We start from the raw sequence: 24941 nt of genomic DNA on the forward strand, positions 1-24941 counted from the left end.
GGGTGGTAGTGCCCAGTGGGGGGATGGAAGCTGCCAGAATTATTTCAAAGGAATTGGGCACAGGGCTGATTTTTAAAGATGTAATGGAGTTTGCGCATCTGTAAAGTTCTTCCCCATAGGGAATGATGGACCTCCATAATTCCTGCTCCATAACTGCACTTGGGGGGCACCAGGGTGGCCCAGAGCGAGTGGTGGTGTAGAGCACATAGGGTGCCAACCACCCCCATGGGTTGCTAACCCATGGGGTACTGGGTTCTGTTGTTTCTGAGATGTTTGAGTGTAGATTCAGATTCTCTGGTAGCATATGAGAGTGGATTCATGGTTTGTCGTTGAAAATCTCATATGCTACCAGAGAATCTATACTCAGAACACCTAAGAAACAACAGAACCCAACACCCCATGGGTTAGCAACCCATGGGGGTGGTTGGCACCCTGTGTGCACTACACCACCACTCGCTCCCTGCTACCCCAGTGCCCCCCAGGTGGAGTTATGGGTCTTCTGAAACCTCCATTATTCCCTGGGGGGGGAAACCTTAAAGAAGCATAAACTTCAACAATTCCTAAGAAATCAGCCCTTTGCCCTATTCCTTTGGAATAGGGCAAGTGGCAGGCACCCCTTGGGGCACTGCCACTCAACCCACTGTTTTGCCCCTCAGGCCCCCTTTCTGCTCTGAATCTGCCCCAAAGACATGTCAACTTCAGAAATTCTTTAAAAATCAGCCCTTTCCCCAATTCCTTTGGAATTCTGGATGGCAGCAGGCACCCATTGGGGCACTACTATCTGAACCACTCTTCTGCCCCCAAAGCCCCCTTTCTGCCCCAAATCCACCCCAAATAACATCAACATCACACATCAACAACAGCAGAGCTTTGGAAAAAATCAGGCAGATTTCCAAAGGTCATGCACATGCACATGCACATCCCCCCACCCAGAAATGCAATTGATCTACACACAGCAATGAAATGCACACTGCCCCACTGGGCAATGAGGGTATATTTTACCCTTAAACTTCCTTAAAAGGAATAAGGAGGCAATTGCCAGCAGATCAGCCCATGCTTTCACTGGCCAATCTGCGAGCTGGAAGGGCTGGAAATTCAAACAGATGTCAAAACTCAAAACAGAGACTGAAGGAGAAAGACTTTCTGCGATTGCAAAATGGCGTTCTGAAACAACAAAACATTTTGTATCCGAAACAGGGACGTTTTGTTTTGGCTACAAAATTTTCTGTTTTGAGCATTGGGTGTTTTGTTTTGGCTACAAAACAGCCGAAACGGCCTGTTTTGTGCACAAAACGTTTTGTATCCGAAACGAAACGCACATCCATGCTTCCCACTCCATAGAGGTACTGCATGCAGAACCTAACTGATGTCTTAAAGGACAAAAACATCCCTTGGCAAGAGTGGGTAGGACTCAGGTGTCCTCCTTACACATACCAAATCGTGCAACAGCTGCTTCAACAAGATACAATCTGACAAACCATACTGTTGGCTGCAAATGTGACTGGCCCTCAGTGGCAGATTGGAAGAACACAAGAACAGCCTTGCTGGATCAGCCCATCTAGTCCAGCATCTTCTTCCTCACAATAGCCAACCTGATGTCTTTGGGAAACCCACCAGCAGGGCTTGAAGGTAGTCCTCTCCTGCTGTTGCTCCTCAACAGCAGCTATTCACAGGTATACTACCTCTAAATCTGGAGGTTCCATATTAACAATATGATTAATACCAACTGATAAGACGCATCCTCCATTACTTGCAGAAAAGCCCTGCCTTGGAATTGTTTCTTCTTCTAACTGTAAAGCATCTAAGTTGAAAGTGATGACGACGATGACATACAACTATCAGGATGGCAGGGAACAGGTGCTTCTCCCGGGGCCAACTGAAATAAGGAGTTACCATTCTCTGCTTCAATTTTTTTCCATTCCTAGGAAGTTCTCAAGGGTGGGAGGATTGCAGGAGGCTATCCGGGACTGACCGTTAAGGAAGGGAGACTTGAGGTTCTATCTTTCCTTAACAGTCCCCAAGTTAAAGCACTTTCTTCATAATTTGCAGTGTGTGAGAGATAATGCATCCAACAACTTGGTGTTACCAGTTCTGTGCCACTAAGAGGTGCAAGTTGAATGTCAATCATCATTGAAGGTGGTTCTTAATCAGACTGCAAGACTAAGACAGGGGCTGGCATCATACAGAGCATTTCCCTCTGCCAGAAATGTCTAGAAGTAGACTGCCTCTCAATGCCTGCTTGTATTCCAGTGGGCACAGACAAAGCAGCAGTCTCCATGTGTCCCATGGTGAAGAAGAGGCTCAATTCAGATGGGCTTGTAGAGAAGGGTAGTGACATATTTCTTTTTGTAGCGATGAGTCGCACTGAGCACCATGACACCATCCTACAGGAGGAGAGAGCAACATTAACACAGTCAAAGAAGATGGGTTACTGCTCAGAGAGAGCAGCTGACAAGTGGTGCAGTTTTGAACAGGAGTTGCTATGGCAGATGGAACCCCATGTGAAGGGTCTAAAAACATAACTTGAACTTCATTCTTTTTCCTCACTCCCTCATCCATGCCTTGTCCTAAATGACTGCCAAACCGGCCCTTATGACAAGCTGGAAGAAAGTAGAACATTAGGGAGGAGAGTCAAACCCTTAAGATACAGAACAGCCAAGACAGAGATCAAGCAAAGGAGACTCTGAAATGAGCCTCAGGCACTAGGTGCAGTTTCTGTTGAAACTTTTCTTTGCAATGAGGCGACCTGCACTTTTTCTGCGCACTGCCCTCTATAATTGCTATCCTGCCTGTGGCTCTGCTGAAAGCCAGGACTAGGCAAAGAGACAATTTCCTCCATGCGCATACAGCCACAGAATTTTAGAGTTGGAAGGGTCCTTGGGGGTTTCTTAGTCCAACCTCCTGCTCAGAGCAGGAAAGTGACAGATGGCTGTCCAGTCTCTGTTTGAAAACCTCCACACAAGAAGAGCCAAACACTACACGAGGCAGGCTGTTCCACTGCCCAAGAGCTCTTCAGAGTGAATAGAGTCTTCCTCATTGTTAGCTTAAATCTTCTTCCTTGTATTTTCAGCCCCTTGGTTCTAGTCCTGCCCTCAGGAGCAGCAGTGAACAAGTCTGCTCCTTTTTCGATGCGGCAGCCCTTCAGCTAGCAGCCTTCAAATATCATATATCCCCCTAGTCTTCTCTTCTCTATATTGAGCTCCTTAAACTGTTCCTCACAAAACTTGGTTTCCAGGCCCCTCACTCACATTTGCAGGGGACTAAAGAACAAAGCACAGACTAGCAACATGCTGCACAGCATGGGAGGAATAAAAAAGGGGAGATGGGGATGTTCAATCAGTTGGACTTAAGTTCCAAGGAGGAACAGCAGAAAGAAGACTTCTCTCCAGGCAAGCCACTGCAGGCTGCCTGGCCTTGAGCTTACCTTAATGGACAGTGCATAGAGATGATTTAGCATGACATGGTTTGGCTCAGGCAAGAGGGCTGGGTCACACTGAAATTGAAGAAAATGACAGTCAGGAAAAAACATCATTTCCCCTCCCCGACTCCCCAAGTGTGCATTTCTGTTCTCTTACTGGATGCCTGCAACGTCTTTAGTTTGAGCCATATGTATGACAGATTATCTTGGACATGCCCCTCAGACTGTTTGAGCTTCAGACACTGAGTTGTTTGGAACCAACAAGCTACTATTACCCAGGCTCGACAAATCCTAGGCACGAGCTTGAAACGGCACCTAGAAATCTTATCATGGTGCCTAGCTCAGGGGTCATAGCTCCCTCCCCTGCCTTCCAGGATGCACTCTGGCAGCAACAACTGGCTTTCTGTGGTTCATCTCCTCCCCGATGAGTGCTGTGCTGGAGATGAGATAGATGCTCTAGCCCCCAGCTCAGCACTTGCCTCTTCCAGTTAAGAAGAGGAGCAACCAGAAACTGGTCAGCGCTGAAGGAGCAACAGAAGTAAGGTGGAGCGCCAGAAAAGCCAGAAACGGAGGACTGGCTCAGTTGCCAGGGATCTCTCCCCACCGCCACTCGCCACGCTACCTGTTGCTTCTACTGCTGGTGCCTCAAAAGAGCAGTACCCATTTCTTCCCTTCTGGGAAATCGCTGTCCACTGGCTGGGATTGGAACCAGCAGAGCGGCATATTTTCCCTCAGCACTGCTCTCCTTTGCTTCATCTTCAGGGGCAGTAGTGAGAGACTCTTTAAAGTCATTATAACAGGGACTTTAATACCGTACCCGCTGCGCCAATGCCCCCCTCCCCACCATGCTCCACGCAGAAGCCCTGATTCAACAGGCTGCAGAGGCTAGCGCTTTCCCCATCTCCTCCTCCTCCTCCTCCTCCTCCTCCAGAAACTCTCTCCGCTGCTGAAGGAACAGCACAAAATAAATTCTTTTTAAAAGAAATATCCCTCCAATGCCATCCTCCACTTACCAGGCAAAATGGCAATTCTCTTTATATTTAGCGGGGGGTGGGGAGCAACTGTCCCTATTCATACCAGCACAGCATTCTTCCAGTGGCTTTTGCTGGTATCTACCTGGTGTTTCTTTTTAGATTTGTGAGCCGTTGGGGACAGGGAACCAGCTGCTTCCCCCACACCCATGTAAACGGCTTTAAAAACTTTTCTGTTGAAAAGCAGTATATAAATAAATTTAATAATGATAACAACAACAACAACAACAATAAATAATATCTATAACAGCAGCAACAACATTGATAATAAAATCCAGCCATCCCAGGTCCTTGGGAAGGACTCGATGTCTGGATAAAACAAACCAGTCAATAACACCTGTCTGACTGTGTAAACAAGAAATAATAAGGCACTAAGAACAAATGCAATAAGTGCAAAAGTTGAAAAATCAACAACAAACAGCAAGTGCTGCCTTTGTAAAGAAGCAGATGAAACCGTGGACCACCTAAATCAGCTGCTGTAAAAAGATCGCACAGACTGACTACAAACAAAGGCATGACAAGGTAGCAGGGATGATACACTGGAACATCTGCAAAAAAATACAAGCTACCAGTAGCCAAAAATTGGTGGGACCATAAAATTGAAAAAGTGGTAGAAAATGAAGATGCAAAAATATTATGGGACTTCCGACTACAAACAAACAAACATCTGCCACACAATACACCAGATATAACTGTAGTCGAGAAGAGAGAAAAACAAGTTAAAATAATCAACATAGCAATAGCAATAGCAATAGCACTTACATTTATATACCGCTTTATAGCCGAAGCTCTCTAAGCGGTTTACAATGATTTAGCATATTGCCCCCAACATTCTGGGTACTCATTTTACCGACCTCAGAAGGATGGAAGGCTGAGTCAACCTTGAGCCCCTGGTCAGGATCGAACTTGTAACCTTCTGGTTACAGGGCAGCAGTTTTACCACTGCGCCACCAGGGGCTCAATACCAGGGGATAGCAGAATAGAAGAAAAAGAAATAGAAAAAATCACCAAATACAAAGATCTACAAATTGAAATGGAAAGGCTGTGGCAGAAAAAGACCAAAATAATCCCAGTGGTAATTGGCATCCTAGGTGCAATTCCAAAACAACTTGAAGAGCACTTCAACACCATAGGAGCCACAGAAATCACCATCAGCCAATTACAAAAAGCAGCTTTACTGGGAACAGCCTATATTCTGCGAGAATATCTATAATAACAGCAACAACATAGATAACAAAATTCTGACATCCCAGGTCCTTGGGAAGGACTCAATGTCTGGATAAAACAAACGAGCCAATAACACCTGTCTGACGGTGTAAACAAGAAATAATAATGTCATCAAGAATAAGTGTAAGTTTGTAAGTCTTTCAAAACTAGAACTTTAGGCCTTCTGATAACAGCTTCTGGGTTGCACATAAGTGCCTCAGGCATAGACTGAAGACAATGTGTTCCCATCTCTCAGACTCATTCTGAAGAGGTCCTATGCATCTTTACCCAGAAATAAGTCCCGCTGTGTTCAATGAGGTTACTACTTACTCACTGAGTTTAGAATTAACAATTTAAAATCTGCTACCCATATAATCAGGGTGTATATTTTTAGTAACTCAAGAGGCTTTTAATCAATTCACTTAACCAACTAAATGCTACAGTCCTAATGAATAGTCAAACTAAATTTCTAGGTTAAGCTCTGTTTTCTAACACGTTTTTGATTTGATTATGTTGCTTCCTCTAATATGATCGATTTTTAAGTAGATTTGTAACTTGACACTTGATTATCTTGTAGATGCATACCTTCCTGTAGCTGATTGTTTATTTTTAAAAAGCCATTCAGAGACAAGTGAAAACATTTATTTTAGCAAACATATGCTAAAATTCCTGCTAAAGTAAATTTGTTCTAGCCTTGTCTTAGTGAATTTGGTCACTTTGATTACAAACTGGCTGCCCAAGTTAACTGCAGTGGAGTAACACCCAGTGTAGCCTCATCTCAGATCTGATCTCCATGTTCATTTCACATGGCTGAGCATATGAATCAGATTATTGGTCCATCTAATTCATTATTCTTTACATATGCTGACTGGCAGCTGCTCTCTGAGGTTTCAGACAGGAGTCTTTCCCAGCCCTATGAACTCCTGAAACCCTGAAGACTGAAAAATGAGTCTGCTCCTAGATCCAAAGAAAAATTGTCAAGGCCTATGCTATTTGGACTGAGGTTGCACTTCCCATAATGCTTCAGGACCTATTCTCTGTAGAACAATTAGAGATTAGTACTTACTGAAATATTAGTATCCTTGTTAAGGATGACCTGGAGGAGATGGGGAGGGAGAATTGGTGGAGATTTGAAACGTTCTTCAGCACGATACACATACATTTCTTGGCCATAAATTCCAGGAGGGGAGCCAGAAAGGTCTATTGAAACATAAAAAGACTGTTAGAAAGGAAAAACACCAGCATTATGTTCAAACCAATCACAAAAGAAAGTCACAAAAGAAAGGAAAAACACCAGCATTATGTTCAAACCAATCACAAAAGAAAGTCACCTCGACAGGAAGTCTCTGAACTTTCCAGGGAATCTACCTTTAAAGCATCAAACACCTCAAAGTCAGACTTCTTGACATGAATCAGATTGTTAATTGTTCCCATCTGACTGGTGACTACTGGCTGAAAAACAGAACAGAGATAAGGCTATATGTTGCATTCACAATCCAAGTCCCCAATCCTCCCCTGATACACACAGAAACATCAAAGTCACGTCTGTGAAGTAAAAAGGTGCAGAAGTAGATACACTCCTTCCTGGGGAGGCCTTCAGTATATGAACAGCCCAAAATACAATAGCAGAATGCATGTGCAGTTAAACGTTGCCACCCTAATCCTGTTCACATTATCAGTTCCAGTTCTTGCTGGTATACTGAGGGCGTTGTTTTAGAAAGTCACCAGTTCAAATCTCACCTCAGTCATCAACTCTAATGGCCATAGTTATGCCAGTCTCTCTGACTTTAGTTCATATGCAGAATGGAGACAGGATCTGCAATAATAATGATTTACCTTACACAGTTTTGTAAGGATGTGCACCAAATGGATTTTGTGTTTTAAGCTTAAAAAAAAAAAAAAAAAGCAAATGGCTAAAATGTGTTTCAAATGAACGAACTCTAAATGTTTTGAGTGTTCCTGCCATAGGGAACAATGGGTAAACTACACCCCACTGTTTCTCATGGGTAGCTCCCAGGGACACCAAAGTGGGTTGGGTGGTAGGGCATGATTGGTGCTACCTACCACCCAACCCACAAGAAGAAATGGGCAATCAGGCAATTTTAAACCAATTTTTAATTGTTAAAAAACAAACCCATAGGATCCCATGGGGGAGCCCTGTGGTTGTCTTTGGTAGAATACAGGAGGAGTATACCACGGTCATCTCCTGTGTAGTATGAGAGGATGCCTTTCAGCATCTTCCTATATTGCTGCTGCTCGAAATAGGTGTTTCCCATAGTCTGGGAAACATATCAGCGGGGATTTGAACCAGCAACCTCTGGCTTGCTAATCAAGTCATTTCCCCACTGCGCCGTTAGGCGGATGTTGCTCGACATAGGCGACTACAAATACATAAATTTATTAGGCACAGTCTGGGAAGCACACCAGCAGGGATTCGAACTAACTCTTGCTCCCTAGGCAAGCTGCTTCCCCTTTGCATACATTTTGAAATTCTCTCCTTTTGTGTTCCCCAATCCCTGCCCCCAGTCAATGGGAACACAGTTGCCCATTACAGGATTTGATTTGTATGATAGCAAGCCAACCAAGAAGCAAAGAGATCGCAAGCCAATTGTAAGCCAGTGACAGGAAACCAATCAGTAAGGGGGAAAGCAGGCCTCAAAATAGTTTGATCAAAAAGAGGTTGTTCTGTTCGGAGCTCGAAACAGGCCCTTTATTTAAAGGGTGTTTTGTTTCAAACTTGAAACACTCGAAGCGCCCCTTTTCGAATCAAAACATTTCGCTGTCGGAACATTCTGCACATCCCTACGGTTTTGGTAAAGATTATTGAAGTAACAGGAGCATTGGTAACTCACCATGAAGGCTTCTTCTGGCTGCTGGTGTCAAGGACATGTCATGTGGGTTATCTTCCTCACATGCTCCAAAGTGCAGGACAAACAATCTAGACAGAGCCTTTAAAAGGTGGGAGAGGATAGCCCCTCCCAGTTCTATTTGGTCAAGCCAAGCTTCTAGGAAACGAACAAGTAAGAACAAATAGGCACAAAAAACAACAGGCAAACACATTCACAGAGAGTGAGGGAAGAGGCAAACAAAGAAAAAAATGCTGACCAATAGCCGTGGACACCCAAGGGTGGGTCAAGATGTCCTCAACACCAGCAGCCAGAAGAAGCCTTCACAATGAGTGACCAATGCTCCTTTCTCAGCTGCTGGATGAGGACATCTCACGTGGGACATGCCACAGCTGGATACCACAAGCAGGAGTGTCCCCATCTACTGGAGTGGAAGGACCTGTTGTAGGACTCCTGGTGGCCTGGGCAGAATTGAAGAGATCAAACTTGTAGTGTCTCGTGAAAGTGGAAGGAGAGGACCACATGGCAGGCCTGCAGATTTCATCCAAGGGGGCATTGGTGGAAAAGGCTGCAGAAGTGGCTGCCAAACAAGTGGAATGGGCTGTGACTTGCAAAAGAGGTGGAAGATGCTGGGCGTCAGCGCAATGCACGTCTTGATCCAATGGGCCAAGGCAGAGGAAGACAAGGGTTGGCCCATGGTGGCTGGGAGAAACAAAACAAAAAGAGACACTTTTGACCAGAAAGCAGAAGTCCTGAAGATACAGATTTTTAGGTAACAATGTACGTCAGGTTTATGCCACTGTTTCTCCTTGGGTGCAGTAGGCCTGGGACAGAAGGAAGGGGGAACTACAACTTGTGACCTGTGTAAGACTCATGAGACTTTCAGGAGAACAAATGGGTCGAGAATCAGCCAGAGTTGTGGGAGAAGACACAGAGTCAAGGATTCACAGAGAGGGCCCTGAGTTCCGAGATCCTCCTGGCAGAAGTGATGGCGATACGGAAGATGAGCTCGAAGGAAAGCATCCGCAGTGGAACAGATTGTATGGGTTCAAAGGGAGGAGCATGAAGGACTCGAAGGACTTTGTGGAGTTCCCAGGAGGAAAATCTGTGGACCACTGGAGGAAAAGACAGCATGGCACCCCAAAGGAAGCGACTAAGTGAAGGTAAGATTGGACGTTTCTACTTGTGGACGGGGAGAGGAGAGGAACAAGGGCAGCCGCGTGCCACTTGATGGTATTCACCCCAAATCCCTTGTCCAGGCCATCCTGTGGGGAGAAGTCGAGTAATTCCACAGCTGTCCAGTTGTGCTGCATTGGTGGCACCAGCAAAGGAAAACCCGCCAGGTAGCCTGGTAAATGCAGTTAGTCGAGGACCGTATAGAGGCAAGGATCGTGTCTAAGACCTTGGGGATGTAACCATATCACCTTAGGAGGTTGTGTTTAGTTGCCAGGCAGCAAGCCTGAACCAAGCCAGATCATGGTGCAGTACTGGGCCCTGGCTGAGTAGATCTGGCACTGAGGGCAGGAACCCAGGGTACTATCGCGAGTTGGGCCAGAGAGAGTAATGAGACTGATCTTGCAAGTAGGACCTGCTGAATGAGGGATTAGAGCTTGTCTATCTGGTCCTGAGGGAGGAAGAGGTGATCGGTCAGGGTGTCCATGATAACTCCCAGGTGCAAGAACTTGTTGGAGTGAATCAAGTTGCTTTTGACCATGTTCACAAGGAAACCATGGGAGGTGAGGATTGAGAGTGTCGTGTTGAGGTCTCTCTGGGAGAGATGGCTACTGGACCAAGGGATTGTCAAGGAAAGCGAAGACCCTGATCTTTTGAAGGTGTACGTGGGCCACCAGGGGGGCCAGAGTCTTCATGAAGATCCAAGGCACAGAGGAGAGGTCAATCAGAAGGACTGCATACTGGTAACGGAGGCCATTGTAAGCAAACCAAGCCTGCCAGGCAATGGACATATCTTTGGGGAGGGTGGTGGCAGCTGGGTTTGCAGGAAGCTGGCTGGGCCCTCTGGGCAGAACAGGACGAAGGGGGAACGAAGGGCTGACTGGCCATGGACTCACTGATCCTCTTGGTACTGGGGCTGCTGGGGCTGGAGCAGCACCTGTGTTGTCATCAAAGGGAGCTGGAGTCAGTGGAGGTGGAGTTTTGGGGGCTCCGCTGCCCCCAGGATTCAGTGAAGGCAGAGCCAGACGTGGCAGAACAGGCAGCTGTGTAGTGTCTCCTTGCCCTGCAGGCCGCACCGGTGGCAGGATGTTGCTGTTGCCGGCTGGAGGCAGGAGTGCTTTGGAGCAGAAAGGAGAGGGAGCATGCAGCTGCAGCTGACCTCACCCATTCGGACCTGCAGCGGGGGAGGGTGGGGGGAAGACTCCCTTCTCTGGGAAGTGTGTTTGGGCCCACAGGGGTGGCAGGAACGGCCTCCTGCAGGATGATGTCAGGTTCTTTCTGAGGCTCTGAGGGGGGCAAGGGATGGAAGTGCTTGTTAGCACAGGTCACCAAAGACACCGGGTCATCCGTGGGCCTCTTCAGAGTTCTGGATGAGCCTTGCCCTGTCTGGCTCCAGCGTGGACTGCATGGGTCACGGCGGTCCCAAAGCTTTGGCGCACATTTGCACAGCATGGAGGAGTAGCTTTCCATGCTGAGGTGCTGGATTCTTTCCTTTAAGCATAAGAACGTGGAGAATGCCTGTTCTCTTCAGGTCCATGAGGTAAAAGCGGGGGAAGGAGAGAAGAGAGGAAGGGAGAGCACAACAGAGAGGGAAGGAACAAACCAAGGGCTCTCTCTACCTTTTTTTTAGTGAGGTAGAGACAAGGGTTGAAGAACTTTCCAGGCAGAAAAGGAGACAAGCACAGAAGAATGGGAAAGAAAAGGAAAAAAGGCCTAGAAGGGAGAGCTAGAAGAAGGCAGCTGGAAACAAATGAGCGAAGCAGGACAAACTAAACTGGAAAGGGCTATCCTCTCCCGCCTTTTAAAGGCTCTGCCTAGATTGTTTGTCCTGTCCTCTGGAGCATGTGAGGAGGATAATCCACATGAGATGTCCTCACCCAGCAGCCGAGAAGTGGATAAAATTCAAGATTCAGAGAGTGAAATTGTAAACTCTATGTACTGCCATTTCCTGCTCTCAAATGAACATCTGGAATCTGACTCTCTCATCAGTTTACCTCAGGCTTATTAATAAACTGTCTTTCACACACCAACACTGAAAACAAACATACTCAATATTCTAAACTCAGGCCATAGCCATTTACTTAAAAACAGAAGAAAAATCCTCAATAGTAAAATACATACAATGCAAGAATCAGATCATTCACAAAACCAGAAGAAAATCAACATGTAAAAATACTTTATCTCTTTAAATCAAACTGTACTGAAGAACAAAAAATTAGGGATGTGCACAAAACCGAATTTCCTGGCTCAGTTCGAATGCGGACTAGATCCAAACTGGCCCAGGAAGGCTTGGTTTTAATCCCCTCCAGACCTCGAAGGATGGCGGGTGGGGCTTCCCTCTTTATGGCAGTAAAAATAAGTACCGGTACTCACAAGTTGCACTGGCAGTGCTGGTGCCAGCCGCAGGGAGGGGGGTGGCAGAGGCTCCTCCAACCTCCTGCCAGCCTCCCCCAGAGCAGTATACCCTCTAACAGGGATTTCCAGATGCTGCTGTTTACAACTCCCATAATCCCCAAGCAAAAGGATTCAACTGGGAATTCTGGGAGTTGTAGTCAACATCTGGGAATCCCTGATAGAGGGAACACTGCCCCAGAGTCTCCTGGCCCAGTTTGGGCTCAAACTGGGCCTCTGAGCAAGCGTGGAAGCCATTTTTTGTTAACCTCTGTGCATGAGCATGGGCCATTTGCATCACCACTCATTTGCATGGTGATGCAAATGGCCCATGCGTATGTGCAGAGATTAAAAAATTGCCTCCGTGTCTGCGCAGAGGCCCAGTTCGAGCCCGAACCAGGCCAGGAGACTCTGGGGGAGGCCAGCAGGGGTTGGGGGAGCCCCCGCCACTCCCCCCACCCCTGTAGCTGCTGCAGCCGCCACCAATGCGATTTGTGAGTTCTTATTTTTACTACCATAAAAAGCAAAGCCCTCCCCTGCTCTTTACTGGTAAAGGAATCCCCTTTGCCAGTAGGCCTTTGAGCTGGTTCCAAACCAGCCAATCCAGTCCGAAGGCGAACCAGCTCAACTTGGAGGTGGCTCGCACAGCCCTACATAAAATCAGTCATAAAAACTACATAAGTCAGAATGGTGGTAAAATATAAATACGTATTATGGGAGAACTACATTAATTCAGAAACCAAATAACTGCCATAGATTTGACTCTTCAGAACAAGGAATCAAAAGAACCAGCCAAAATCCTCCAACAAAGCTAGAAGGACAATTGTGATAACTGGTTGCTCCCTTGTCAACTTGAGTGAAGAGACCACACAGTACTTGCTGATTATACCTAAACTGGAACTTTGGCTATTTTTGAGTTTTAAAGATCCCATTTGTCCCTTGCAATGGTCAAGAGCTACCAACAGTGCATTTACCTACAACTCCCAGCCTACACCATGAAAATACAGCTTGATGGAGACCAGCAACAATAATGCAAAACCCCACTTCACTTGAGCTCCCACACAGACTTCACCTGAAAATATGGTAAGGGGCAGAAGGGTCTCCCAGAAACACAGGACTTGGTCAGGGAGGAAAGGGATTTACCTCTGAGGGGTCATGAACCCACTGGCCGTCCACAAAGAACTTGTACTGGTGTTCACCTTCAGGCAGGTCCAGAATAGCAACAAAGTCATTGTGGCTGAAAGTAGAGGGAGTGATAGTTGCAATGCACAAGGCTCATTAAGAAACTGCACCCTATAGCTTCATGCACCCACTGCACTGCCTATTGAGGTTCATGTACCCACTGCATAGTCTGGACACATGGGTGGGTGGCAGGAGAGAGGGAGGCAAAGGTGAAGATAAATGGCAACAGTCACAGCTGAGAAGAGGAGTCAGCACAGGCTCCTTCCACCAAGGAGCTGAAAGAGGAAAACCACCATTGGCTCACAAACTGTGCACACAGGAGGTTGTGAAAACCAAAGTGGATCGCACAGGAAAGAGATGCCCAGAGAAAAAGCAGCCCAGGATCCATCATGGAAATTCACAAGCTGATCAAAACAGGGAATTGGCCCACACAGGGCAAGAATTTACAGAAAAGACCAGAAAGAAGTAAATGCAACTGAGCAAATTGCCATTTGTCTGGGATGATAAGTAACTGCCCTGCCTACCCACTTATTCCTAAATATCTGTCCCAGTATAGCTATTGATAGCAAGAGGGACAGAGGTTAGCACCACAAACTCATCTACGGAGTGGAGAATGAAGGAGCTACTCTGCCCAGGCAGGCTCTGTCGGGCTGACAGGTTGGGGAGAAGGACGTGGTGGGACCTAGGCAGATGCTTTAAACACCCAAAAGGGAGGAATCAAGTGTCTTTTCCTTCCAGCTATCATTTACTGAGCCCCTCATACCCTTCTGCCTTACTACTAGCCATTTGTCTTGTCTGTGCCTAATGAGACCAGGCCATAGGTGTCAGGAACCTATGCTACCATACAATTTAGGAGCCTATGCCCAGGAATCCCTGGGAGAGAATTAAAAAAAAAAAAGATTTAGAAGAGGGCTGAAAGCATCTGATGCAACCTTGGCTTTCCAGCTGATGTTCAACTACAACTCCCATCATCCCCGACCACAATTTATTGTGACCAGGAATGATGGGAACTGTAGTTCAGCAACAGCTGGAGAGCCAAAGTTGCCTACCCCTGCATCAGATGGTTAAGAGAAAGGGCACAGGAGGACAGGTGAGCCACTCAGGTGCTCTGTAAAGAGGAATTTGCAGAAAACATACTAGGAGCTCTTGCAGGAAACTTGCTTGATGGACAAGAAGATGACAGTATAGAATAAGTAGCAAACCTACACAATTGTGTCAGCTACAGTGGGGTTTATTTGCATTTATCTCCCATTCTCCCTCCAAGGAATCCAGAGCAGTGTACATGGTTATATTTATCCTCACAACAAACCTGTGAGATAGGTTGATTAGGCGAAGAGATAAGTGACTGGCCCAGAGTCACCCAGTGAGTTTCATGGCTGATTGGGGATTTGAACTCAGGTCTCCCAAGTCCTAGTCTAACACTCTAAACATTACACCATCACAAATAAGCCAAGACTTTAACAGGGATGGGTGGGTGATCAAATTAGCAATACTATAAGCAAATATGACCTTACATTCAAATTCTAACCATATTTATCTGAAAGTAAGGGCTAATTTACATATTCATATTTGTGAGGAAAGAAAACCCAATTATATGCATGTATAAATGATAGAAAGAAACATTACCATGAAGGGTTCTTTTCCCCAGGGTTCGTAGGTCATCCAGTGATATGTTGGTTGTGTTCCTAGACAAGCTCAGTCAGACAGGAAATAGTTTTATTTTTTGAGATTAGCTTCCTGCCACTTCCTGCAGGCACCAGGTGGTGCCTACCAATCCCCAGTTCCATTACTATTGCGAAGAGTAATACATAAGTAGCGAAAGAGAAAAGGAACCTAGAAGAACCAGAGGTGTTAAAAACATACATACATCCAAACAGGAATAATATTAGGGAGGTGAACCCTTATCAACTGTGTGACCTGAGAGCCATATCCACCCAAGATACGGGAATCCCATACTTCCAAGGGGAGAGCTGAGCTATCTACATCCAAGGGCGGGTCGGATGACCTACAAACCCTGGGGAAAAGAACCCTTTACAGTAAGTCCAATGTTCCTTTTCCCCAGTGTCCGTAGGTCATCCAGTAACATATGGGACATGGCCAAGCTGATCCTGTATGGGTGGGACTGGATGTAGTTGGATAATTTGTTGTAGGACAGAGTGGCTGATGGTGGCTTGGGATAACTGAAAGGAGGAGATTGTGTAATGCTTGATGCAGGGGGGAGGTGGTCAACAAGTATCTATGAGCGGGGTGTCAGTGGGGGAGGCCACTGAGGTAGAGGCGCTACGGAAAGAGTGTGCTGTGATGTACATGGGAACCAGTTGGTTAAGTGAATCATAGGTGAAGATGCCCTTTCAATCCAGGTCACCAAGATGCCTTGTGAGATCTTGGCACCCAGGAAGGCAGGATGAGAGGACACAAAACAGGGAGTCTGCGTGACAAAATGCTTTGGTGCATTGGAGATGGGCAGGTCCAAACGCATGTCCAGCCAGTGTTAATACCAAGACAGACCATTGGTCCATCTAGGCCAGTACTGTCTACTCTGACAGGCAGCAACTCCCGAGGTTTCAGGCAGGAGGCTGGTTTCAGGCAGATCCCATGATTGAACCCAAGACCTTCTGCATGCAAGCGGATGCTCAGCCACCCGAACTATGGCCTCCTGGTAGAAGGAAGGATGGATCACATCCTGGGAAGGACAAGTTTGTTGTAGGTAGGAAGACAGGGTCCACTTGAGGACCAGAGAGTCAGCTCAGAGGATGCATCACTCTTCATGGACCCTACAGGATAAGAGCCCAAGAGGGACAAACACCAGGGGTCCGAATGAGATCCCAGCGAAAGCGCTGCTTCGAGGCTCAAGGATGGAAAGTGGTGCCCTGGAAAATCATTTTCCTGCAATGGCGTAGACTGCACCAATGGGCCAGCCACTAGCAAGGGGTCCCTCATCAAGCAGTGGCCCAGATCCACGAATGGCAGGTCCAGAGACCCAGAAAAACAATCCTTCACTTACCTGTGGTTAGTTTGTCCAAGAGAATGAGTACCAGTGGAACTGATAGCTAGAAAAACCTTTTCTACAATGGGGAGGGAGCAGGAATTGATTGCTCCAAGACCAATAAGTGGTTTTCTTTTGTTTTAAACAACCTGTAAAGAGTTGGGACATTATAAAAAAAGATTGTCCCTGGAAAAAAGGAGTTCCAGGCTAGTAAAAAAACAAGTCTGCAGTCATTGGGGTAAACTTCCCTCCGCAAGGTAAATGTTGCTGTCGTGTTGACGCATCCCACTAATGTGCAAGAAAAAGAGAATTGATTGGGAGCTTCGGGTATTAAAATGGAGATGCCAGAAGGCTGGTGTTCTCTGGGGGATATGAAGATGGAGCCATGAAGAGCGGGAAAGATGGACCAGAACCAGCTTTCCCTTTCTGCAAGTGTGGCTGAGCCCTTTGAAAAGACATTGTGTCCCAAAAAGAACATAAGTGTCCCAAGGCAACCCAGACACCAATCCAACAGTGGAGCAAAGGATCTTACTGTCCAAACATTTCCAGATTGGGGGGCTGAGGAACTCAGTGCAGCCAGCCCCGAAAAAAGTCTGATCAGAAGCAGAGACTTGTGGCCCTAAAGGGCCTTTTTAGGCTCTTCCTAAAAGTCCATTGGGGTGGCAGCGTACCTCCCTGCCGCCCCACTGCCCCCTTTACCGGATGTAACCGGAAGTATTTCATGCACCTGTGCACGTTGTGCACATGCACCCGATGTGTGCGAGCACATCGAGTACTTTCCGTTACATCTGGTAAAGGGGACAACAGGGAGGCAGGGAGCTACACTGGCACCCTGACAGACTTTTAAGAAATCAAGCGCTGGCGGGGGAAACATGGCAGGGGGCGTTAATCCTCCCCTGCCTTTAAAGTTATCACCCACCATCGAACTGGTGCCTGCCAGTTCCGTGCACATCCCTATCAAAGTTGTCCACTTCTATAGAAAGGAGGCAAAGATTGTCTCCAACATTTCCATTGCACCAGGAAGGTGAGCATTTACACCCAGGTGAGCATTTTGACTCTGGAGGAATTGAACTAGATGAGCCTCCCCATGCGGTCAGTGTCTATCTGAAAGCTGAACTTATGTTGGATCCTGAGAATGCTGTGGGCGCAAGGTGGCAGTATGGTACAAACTTGCTTGCTTCAGTGACACACCAGGAGAAAAACCTCAAACCCAGCATGGTGACTTTCTAGTGAGGCACAACTTATGTAGAGAATAAGTTCCTTAAATGATCATTGTCCTTCCTTATGCGAATGTTAAGCTCTCTGAATATATGCTTTATCTGTTCTCGCAGGCAGCATAAGCCCAAACTATCAAACACATAACAAAAGAACAGCTCTGCTGGATCAGGCCCAAGGCCCATCTAGTACAGTATCTTGCCTCAATCAGAGGCCCCTTGCATGCCTTTGGTAAGCCCACAGGCAAAGGTATGCACTTTCTCCTGCTGTTGTTCCCCTGCAACTGATATTTAGGGGCATCATGCCTCAGAGGCTGGTGATAGCCTAGACAACAGACTAGGAGTCGTTGATAGACCTGCCCTCCATAAATATGTTGAGGTCTCTTTAAAAGCCATCCGAGGAAGTAGCCCACACCTGCTTTTTTAGTGTGAGGTGGGAAAACACTAGGAGAAAAATACCCTATTCTGGGAAAAGATTATCCATACGAGGGCAACCAATTCTGAATTACTACATACATGTGCTATTCTTGTGTTTGCTTGTTTGTTCTTGTGACTATGTTCTGAAGAATGGTGAGAATGTGCAGGTGAAGAAAGTCAATTTCTATCAAGAATGCATTGCTCTACTGAGAGAGCTCTGTGTATGCTCAAGTTAACTTTTTCCTACAATACCAGTCAGCTTGCTTAAGCTTTTACACAGAGAGTCTGCAAAATGCCAGGGCCCCTCACTTACTACCTCTCAAAGATGCTGTAAAAAGGACAAAGACCTTTACTTTGATTAGCTTTAGGTTGCAGTGGCCCGAACATGAAAAAAAACACACGTACTCCAAGTACCACATAATACCACTATGTCTGTTATTTAGGGCTTCTCGGCCAAGAATATTTGCAGTTGTATATACTCTCTGAGTGTGCCTTGGTAGTTAGCAGGCCCTTGAACTTCATACAGCCCAGGTTGGTGTGTTCAGTGCACTGATATGAAGCTAAGGCCAGGTGTATGAGTTTGTGTGTGTGTGTGCGCGCGCCACCCTGAATGGTCTGAATGGGAGACTGTCCTCGTTTTGTTACTGAATGAGAACAATCCATGCTTTCGTCATTCAAGGGACAAGGCCAGCAAGTTGAAGGCTGGAACCCTTTTAAAAGATAGGTAACCATCTGGGTGTAGGCCTACCTTTAGACCTGAACGCTGAGACCCATTAAGGAGGAACGACCAGTTTGGAGGGGGAAACTTCAACTCTGGATTGGGGTAAGGCCTGCCCCATCAGAGATATATGGATTCCTTTCATTAGATCCCAGAGCTATTTATATATGGAAAAGAGGAAGTCTTTCCCTTTCTTTAATCACTGTAAAAACAGGGCCAAGAATGCCACTTGCCAGTATGTCACCAGTACAGTCCTAGGTTGCCAGCAACCAGGCAGCATGTCAGCAGCTGCTGGGTTGGGGAGGATTGGTAGGCTGGGGAAGAATGCGCTGAGCCACGCCTTCCCTTGCAATACATTCCCTCAGCCAGTTTGTCAAGTCTGGTAGGACAGGGCTCCTGAGGTGGGAGAGGGGATTACTCAGTTTTTGGTGCAGGAACTTTGCCATCTGGATGTTCCTGAGGATGTGCGTGCTGTTGCAGAGGAGGGGGCGGTTTCTGAGGCACCAGGGCAGAACTGGCAGAATCCTCAGTATTTCCCCCACTGGAGGCGTATTGTGCCGTGCTGGGGGAGAGTACATGTGGTTGGCTCCTGTGTGGCCAGGTTTAGAGCCACTCTTGGTGGCAGATGCGTGGGAGTATCACCAGTCTCTCCAGCATGGACGATTCCATGGGGATCTCAGCCTCTGTGCCATTTTTTCCCTTCCAGCATCTCCTCGTGAGAAGGCAGAAGGTGGTGGGAAGTTCTCTGTACACACCACTGGCACTCACTAAGCCTCCAAGAGGACAGTGGTGCGGCTTTTGGAGGACTTGTCAAGGTCTCCTCATGAGGAGGAAAGAGGCAGCGATGAGTTCTCTGTGCACACACTGCTGGCTTACTAAGCCTCAGAGAGGATGGTGGCATGGCTTTGTGTGGCTTTTTGTTGCTCTTTTCAAGGTCTCCTCATGAGGAGGAAAGTGGCGGCAGGAAGTTCTCTGTGCCCACCCTGCTTGCCCTAGCAGGCACTTGCCCAACCTCAGAGAGAGCAATGGCTTGGCTTTCCTTGGATGCTTTCCCTGTTCCTTCTTCTTAGAAGCCTCTTTTTTATCATTATTCTTTTGGTGCCACTTGAGCTGTTTGGTTCTCCCCTCAGGGAGGAACCCCTGAAGCATTTCTCCCATGTGGAATAATTCCATTCAGGAGGAGGGATGAGAGAAGCTGCAGCCTCCAAAGCAAGGGAAGACCAAGGGAAAATGAAAGTAAAACTACTTAGCCAAATTGAAGGAGCAAACACAAAAAAGGATTGAATTTTTGGTATTAAATAGATAATATATGGCTCCCTTCCCACCCTCGCACAATCTATGGGGGGCGGTGGGATAAGAAGGGGAAGAGAGAGAAAACCAAATGGAGACTAGCTTGAAAAGAGAAAAAAAGCTGGAGTTCTTGGAACACACTGCTGACTCTAGCAAGGCAGGAACAGAACTGAGGATTGGCACCACCTGGTGGCAGGAAGCTAACCTCAAAAAATAAGACTATTTCCTGTCTGACCAAGCATGTCTAGGAAAACAACCTACATGTCACTGGATGACCTAAGAACACGGGGGGAGGGGGGGGAGAAAAGATATGTTATTGTTAGCATTGAGCAACATGTTCAAGAAGTGATATGAGGACAGGAGAAGAGGGAGATTAGCTGACTAGAATAAGAATTAGTCTAACATGCAACAAGATGTAAATGGATTTCTCCTGGCTAAGAAAATGACTGTAACTACCCATTGATTTCAAAATCCCTGCAATACATGTTCTAATCAAGTCACCTTCCACCAATTTTCCGTTAGTCTTGTCCTGTGTTCAGTGTTATGAAGAAACAAACGTATAATTTACACCAATCACATCAAAAAACATCTGGAATTGATTAGAAATATCTCCAATCCTTACCCCGGTTGGTGGTTTGTTTTGTTTGTTTGTGTCTCTTTGGGAGAAAAAGTAGAAGTATCAATCTTCCGACTATGTCTATGCTTTAAACATGCTGTTTTAAAATGGTGAGTTTATAGCAGCTAAAACTCAGGTCTAGAGGCTGATCTCTACTGGGGTAAAACACGACTCAAAGGCTAAGCCCATGGGAAAGATAATGCAACCACTGATCAACCACCTCATCACTTGATGCTACTTGGGAGTTAGTATCATTTGGCACCAGGAAGCTGGAAAGTACCTGATTTAAATCTCCTCTCAACTTCACAAGCATTAGACGCTTAGACAAGCCTCTACTCTCACTGCCTCAGTCCCCCACCTGCAATTCATCACAAATAGAACTTTATAATAGAACATATCACTCAATTGTCACTTCAAAACTCAATACCTGAGGTTCATATGTTCAGTGCGAGCAATAGGTATGCATGTGTGAAATGGCCCTTGAGCCCATGTTCCCTCTAACAGGGACTCCCAGATGTCATTGACTACAACTCCCATAATCCCCAAGCAAAAGCCACTGCAGCTGGGGATTCTGGGAGCTATAAACATCTGGGAATCCCTGTTAGAGGGAACACTGCTTTGAGTCCCATTTCTTTCAGTATGATTCACTTCCAAATCACATCAGATTTCAGACTTAGTTTGGGCTTCATGATTTTGGCTAGCATTTGCTCCATGTACAATTGGAGCACTGGGCAGGGGGAGAGAGAGAAGGGGAAGGCACACAGACACACATGCACAGAATTTCAGTCAACTTAAAAGTCACACACCACCCTTCTTTACCTTTTAATGAGGGGGATCTTTGTGCTCCAATTGTTGAAGGATCCAGAGATGAAAACTTCCTTGCCTCCATCAGTCCAGCGGATGACAGTAGGACGAGCCTGCTGGGTTGGCTTGGTTGACTCATCCAAGTCATGCTGCCATGACACAAAATCCTTTTCTCCAGGAAGCTGCAGTAGGAAGACAAGAGTTGCATTCTCGCCTAGTGCTCCAGTACACCAGAGCTATGACAAAAATATTTTCATATCCTAGACACCAGCCTCACATCATCAGGTACCTGAGCAAGCAAGATCCTGAGATTGTTCCAGCCCCGCTGAAGATAGCAGCAATTTAGAGACAATATTTTGTTCACAAGGACAGTAAATTCCTCTTCAGGCATCACAGCCATGAGGGCTCAGTGTTCAAGCACACTCTCCTCTTGCTTGGTGTGTTTCTGAAGATTCATTTCTCACAGTTAAAAAACACAAGCAGTTTTCTTGAGGCAATTAATAAAAATTGCCCTTACGGCATCCTGATCTACCCTTGTGGTTATTTTCTGTACTGCCCCTTCTAGAAAAACCCTGTTATGTAGTGAAGACACATATATTAAATGGGTTAAATGATGGAGGGAGAAGCTTAAGTGAGGAGGATTCTGTTATACAGCAGGGCTTTAGTGTTAGGACTGGATATACCCACCTAGCCCTTGCAAATTATAATTCTGTGAATTCAAAATGACACCAATGCATATTGGAAATATAAATGCTGCTGTCTGAACTAATTACCAGGTATTTGAGGAAACACAGAAGCATCAATCAGTAGAGAACAACTCAAACGAGCAGATAAGCCCTGAAAGAACAGTGAGTCAGGCCAACTATACCTTTGAGTCATGGGTGCTGAAGATGTTGGGGTCATCAGTGCTGCCCACCATGATTTTGTGTGGCTGATCCTTGGCATGGTGAGAGCTGCTGGCACCATCAGAGCGATGAGACTTTGAGCTGTGGCGCTCTCCAGACCCCCTCTCACTGGTGGTGTTCCCCATGGCTGCACTACAAGAAGACTGCAAGACAGAAGACTGTGTGCGCAAATGACAAATCTCTAGGATACAACTTGATCTTCAAGTCCTACAAGAGCCAGAAGGAAGCACTGCATCCTCTTCAGGTGCATCTGGAGGGAAAGATAAAGCCAAGAGGTTTTGCTAGCTTCTTCCATAATGCAGAAGTCTGGCAAATGCTACTTCTGTTCCATTACACACCTATTTGTCAAAATGTGCTAAAACTGAATCCAATTATCAGCTAGCATTCACGTTATTTTTGCAGTTACTGAAACAAGCTACTGCTTGGATTAGTAAGAAAAGTAATAATTGTCCAGTTCTAATCACCCTGTAAGACTGGGGGTGGGGTGGGGGGGCAAACACTAAGGAAAACATTTACATGAAGGAAACTCACAGGGTAAAAATGGGTAACAACTTTCAGAAGTATTTGATATCTCATTAGAGCTGAGGACAGACAGATAACTAATAATACTGTTTCTAAGTAAAAGAGCAGGTAAACTTAAAAGGACAGATTGGAATTCCCTAAGCACATGGCTTATGAAATGGGATGGAAGATACACCACATACAAACTAATCATTTACCAACAGGCCTGAGCAATATCAAGTCAGTGTAGGCTTTAAACCAGAGGAAAGACTGCTTATGCTGTGGCCATAATAAATCAGATTAAGAACAATTTCATGTTGACTTCAAAAGCCTCTTTTGCAGAAACAAGCAATTTTATTTACCGGGAAGAGAAACACTTTAAGAAAAAGGGAAACAAATACTTGCACTTTCTGTCAGCATCACCAGTCAGCATCTCAAAACAATAGAAAGATTTTGTCATCTCCTAAAAGCCCTTTCCACAGCTGACAAAAATACCAAGATTTTTTTTCCTCAGATAATTTCCCCCCTCCTTTGTGTTACAGGATGAAGTCCTAATGGAATACAGCAGCCCACAGATGTCAAAAAGACACCACCATCACCCCTTCAACATTCCCACTGAAAAATACCTCATTTTTAAAGCAGTTGCTCAGCTATTTGAGAATTAGGCCTGGGCTGTACTGCCCCTGGAGCATGTGTCTCTGAGGAAAGGGATGGGACAATGCACTAAGAAGAGGATGGACATGGTTGGGATGGCTCTGAATGGCAATAAAGACTTGACTTAGGTTTTCAGTAGGTTTGTTTCTACTCTACTCTGACATTTACAGTCATCTCAAACCATGGTAGAAAGGCTGCAGAAAAAGTCTTCGCACTGCCTGTTTAGATGTTTCTGTTTATTTATATTTCCCAAATGTGCGACAGTCAATAATAGAGAGTTGAGCATGAGGGTATGCCACATGCATAGTTTTCATTGTTTGTTCTACTGCCACAGCCAAAAGTAAAATCGTTATATATGTCAAGATTTGCAAATATCTAAAAATCAGCAATCTGTCCCCACCTTCCTTGTTTTTGTACTTCTCTGTCCTTCCAAGCATTTTTAGGATTTAGCCCTCACAGTAATTTGCTTCCAAAATGAGAGGTACCATTGCTCATGACATATATCCAAGGGAGGAAGCTCCCCTTCCCACCCTCTCAACAGGTCTGTGTGAAGGCCAACTGTAATTTTCTAGTGATGGGAAGAAGCATTCTACACACACTTCTTTATTGCAATTGCCATGTCAGGTGGAAAAAGGAAGACACTGAGTCCTGGGTGCTTCATGTTCTCACATTTATACACCTTTTAACTCCCTCCCACCCAGTACTCGTTTCTCCATGCAAGGTTTATATGTTTATTTCCCACCCTTCCTCCCAGGGACACAATGCAACATAGACGGTTCTCCCCGCTCCTTTATCCTCACAACAGCCGTATGAGGTAGGCTAGACTAAAAGTGAGTGACAGGTCCAAATCTTGGATGTGCAAACCGGCACTAAGTTACGTGCTCCCCAGCACGAGGCGGAATTGCATTCACGAAACGCAAAAAGTCAAAGCACCGCCCTAAAGCGTGCAAAGCAACAAGAACAGGCAGCGCTTCTAATCAGGTACACTATGCAGCTTTTCCCCACCCTCGAAGAAGCCGCAATGTCTGGGAATTTTAGAGAATGGGAGACTTGAAGCGGAAGCTTCTCCCCTGCCCCTTCCCATTCCCACGGGGGTGGGGTACCAGTGTGGCGCACCGTTTCCCTCCCTCTACCTGGAGGTCCGCTTCCGTCCTCCCTGCACTCCGCCGCCTCCTACTAAAATGGCTACGCAGAAAACGAATGCGCACGCGCACGCCACCCTTCCCCTCACGGCAGGTTATATACGCCTGCTCCGAAGAGCTATATTAAAAGCAAACGGGGCGTAACTACTGTTAGGCATGGGGAGGCCGTTGTCTTTGGGCCCTGCTGCCTCGAGGGCCCCCCAGAGACACATCAAATGACTCCCCATTGCCCACCGCCCAGCCCGGTATTTATTTACATTTTTTTAAAAACATTTTTGCTGCCCCATGGCCGAGGAATGGCTGGGGGTGGGGTGGGGTGGGGGGAGCCAGGGGTAGTCCTTCCCCCCAACCAACCAACCAACCCACCCCGCAGCGGCAGCCTCACTCCCAGTTTCCTTCCTTCCAATCCAGACAGTATTCACGCGGCGCTCTCTCCCTCCCTCCCCT

At 46.3% G+C, this 24941-nt stretch overlaps 1 protein-coding gene and 1 long non-coding RNA gene across 5 annotated transcripts; one reads left to right on the forward strand and one right to left on the reverse strand.

Annotated features, from left to right (window-relative positions):
• Positions 1–241: 241 nt before the first annotated feature.
• On the reverse strand, positions 242–24905 carry PRKAB2 (protein kinase AMP-activated non-catalytic subunit beta 2). Of its 4 annotated transcripts, XR_008306436.1 has the most exons (9): positions 24486–24825; positions 22161–22447; positions 21308–21474; positions 13209–13302; positions 6987–7107; positions 6722–6855; positions 4432–4622; positions 3425–3493; positions 2316–2384 (listed from the first exon to the last, which is right to left on the reverse strand). XR_008306436.1 is itself a non-coding variant. In XM_053247316.1 (8 exons), the coding sequence occupies exons 2-8, from the start codon at positions 22320–22322 to the stop codon at positions 2307–2309; spliced, it is 825 nt and encodes a 274-aa protein (XP_053103291.1). In that variant the 5' UTR covers positions 22323–22447; positions 24861–24905; the 3' UTR covers positions 242–2306. The 4 variants fall into 4 exon arrangements, 3 of the variants coding, with proteins under 3 accessions (XP_053103291.1, XP_053103290.1, XP_053103289.1); XM_053247316.1 differs by lacking the exons at positions 4432–4622; positions 24486–24825 and adding an exon at positions 24861–24905 and having other exon boundaries at positions 242–2384; XM_053247315.1 differs by lacking the exon at positions 4432–4622 and having other exon boundaries at positions 242–2384; positions 24469–24816.
• On the forward strand, positions 8974–23490 carry LOC128323706 (uncharacterized). Its single transcript, XR_008306437.1, has 2 exons — positions 8974–9664; positions 23241–23490. It is a non-coding gene; the product is annotated as an uncharacterized LOC128323706 (long non-coding RNA).
• Positions 24906–24941: the final 36 nt, after the last annotated feature.

The sequence above is a fragment of the Hemicordylus capensis genome, chromosome 4, assembly GCF_027244095.1.
Source record: "Hemicordylus capensis ecotype Gifberg chromosome 4, rHemCap1.1.pri, whole genome shotgun sequence".
Taxonomy (NCBI): domain Eukaryota; kingdom Metazoa; phylum Chordata; class Lepidosauria; order Squamata; family Cordylidae; genus Hemicordylus; species Hemicordylus capensis.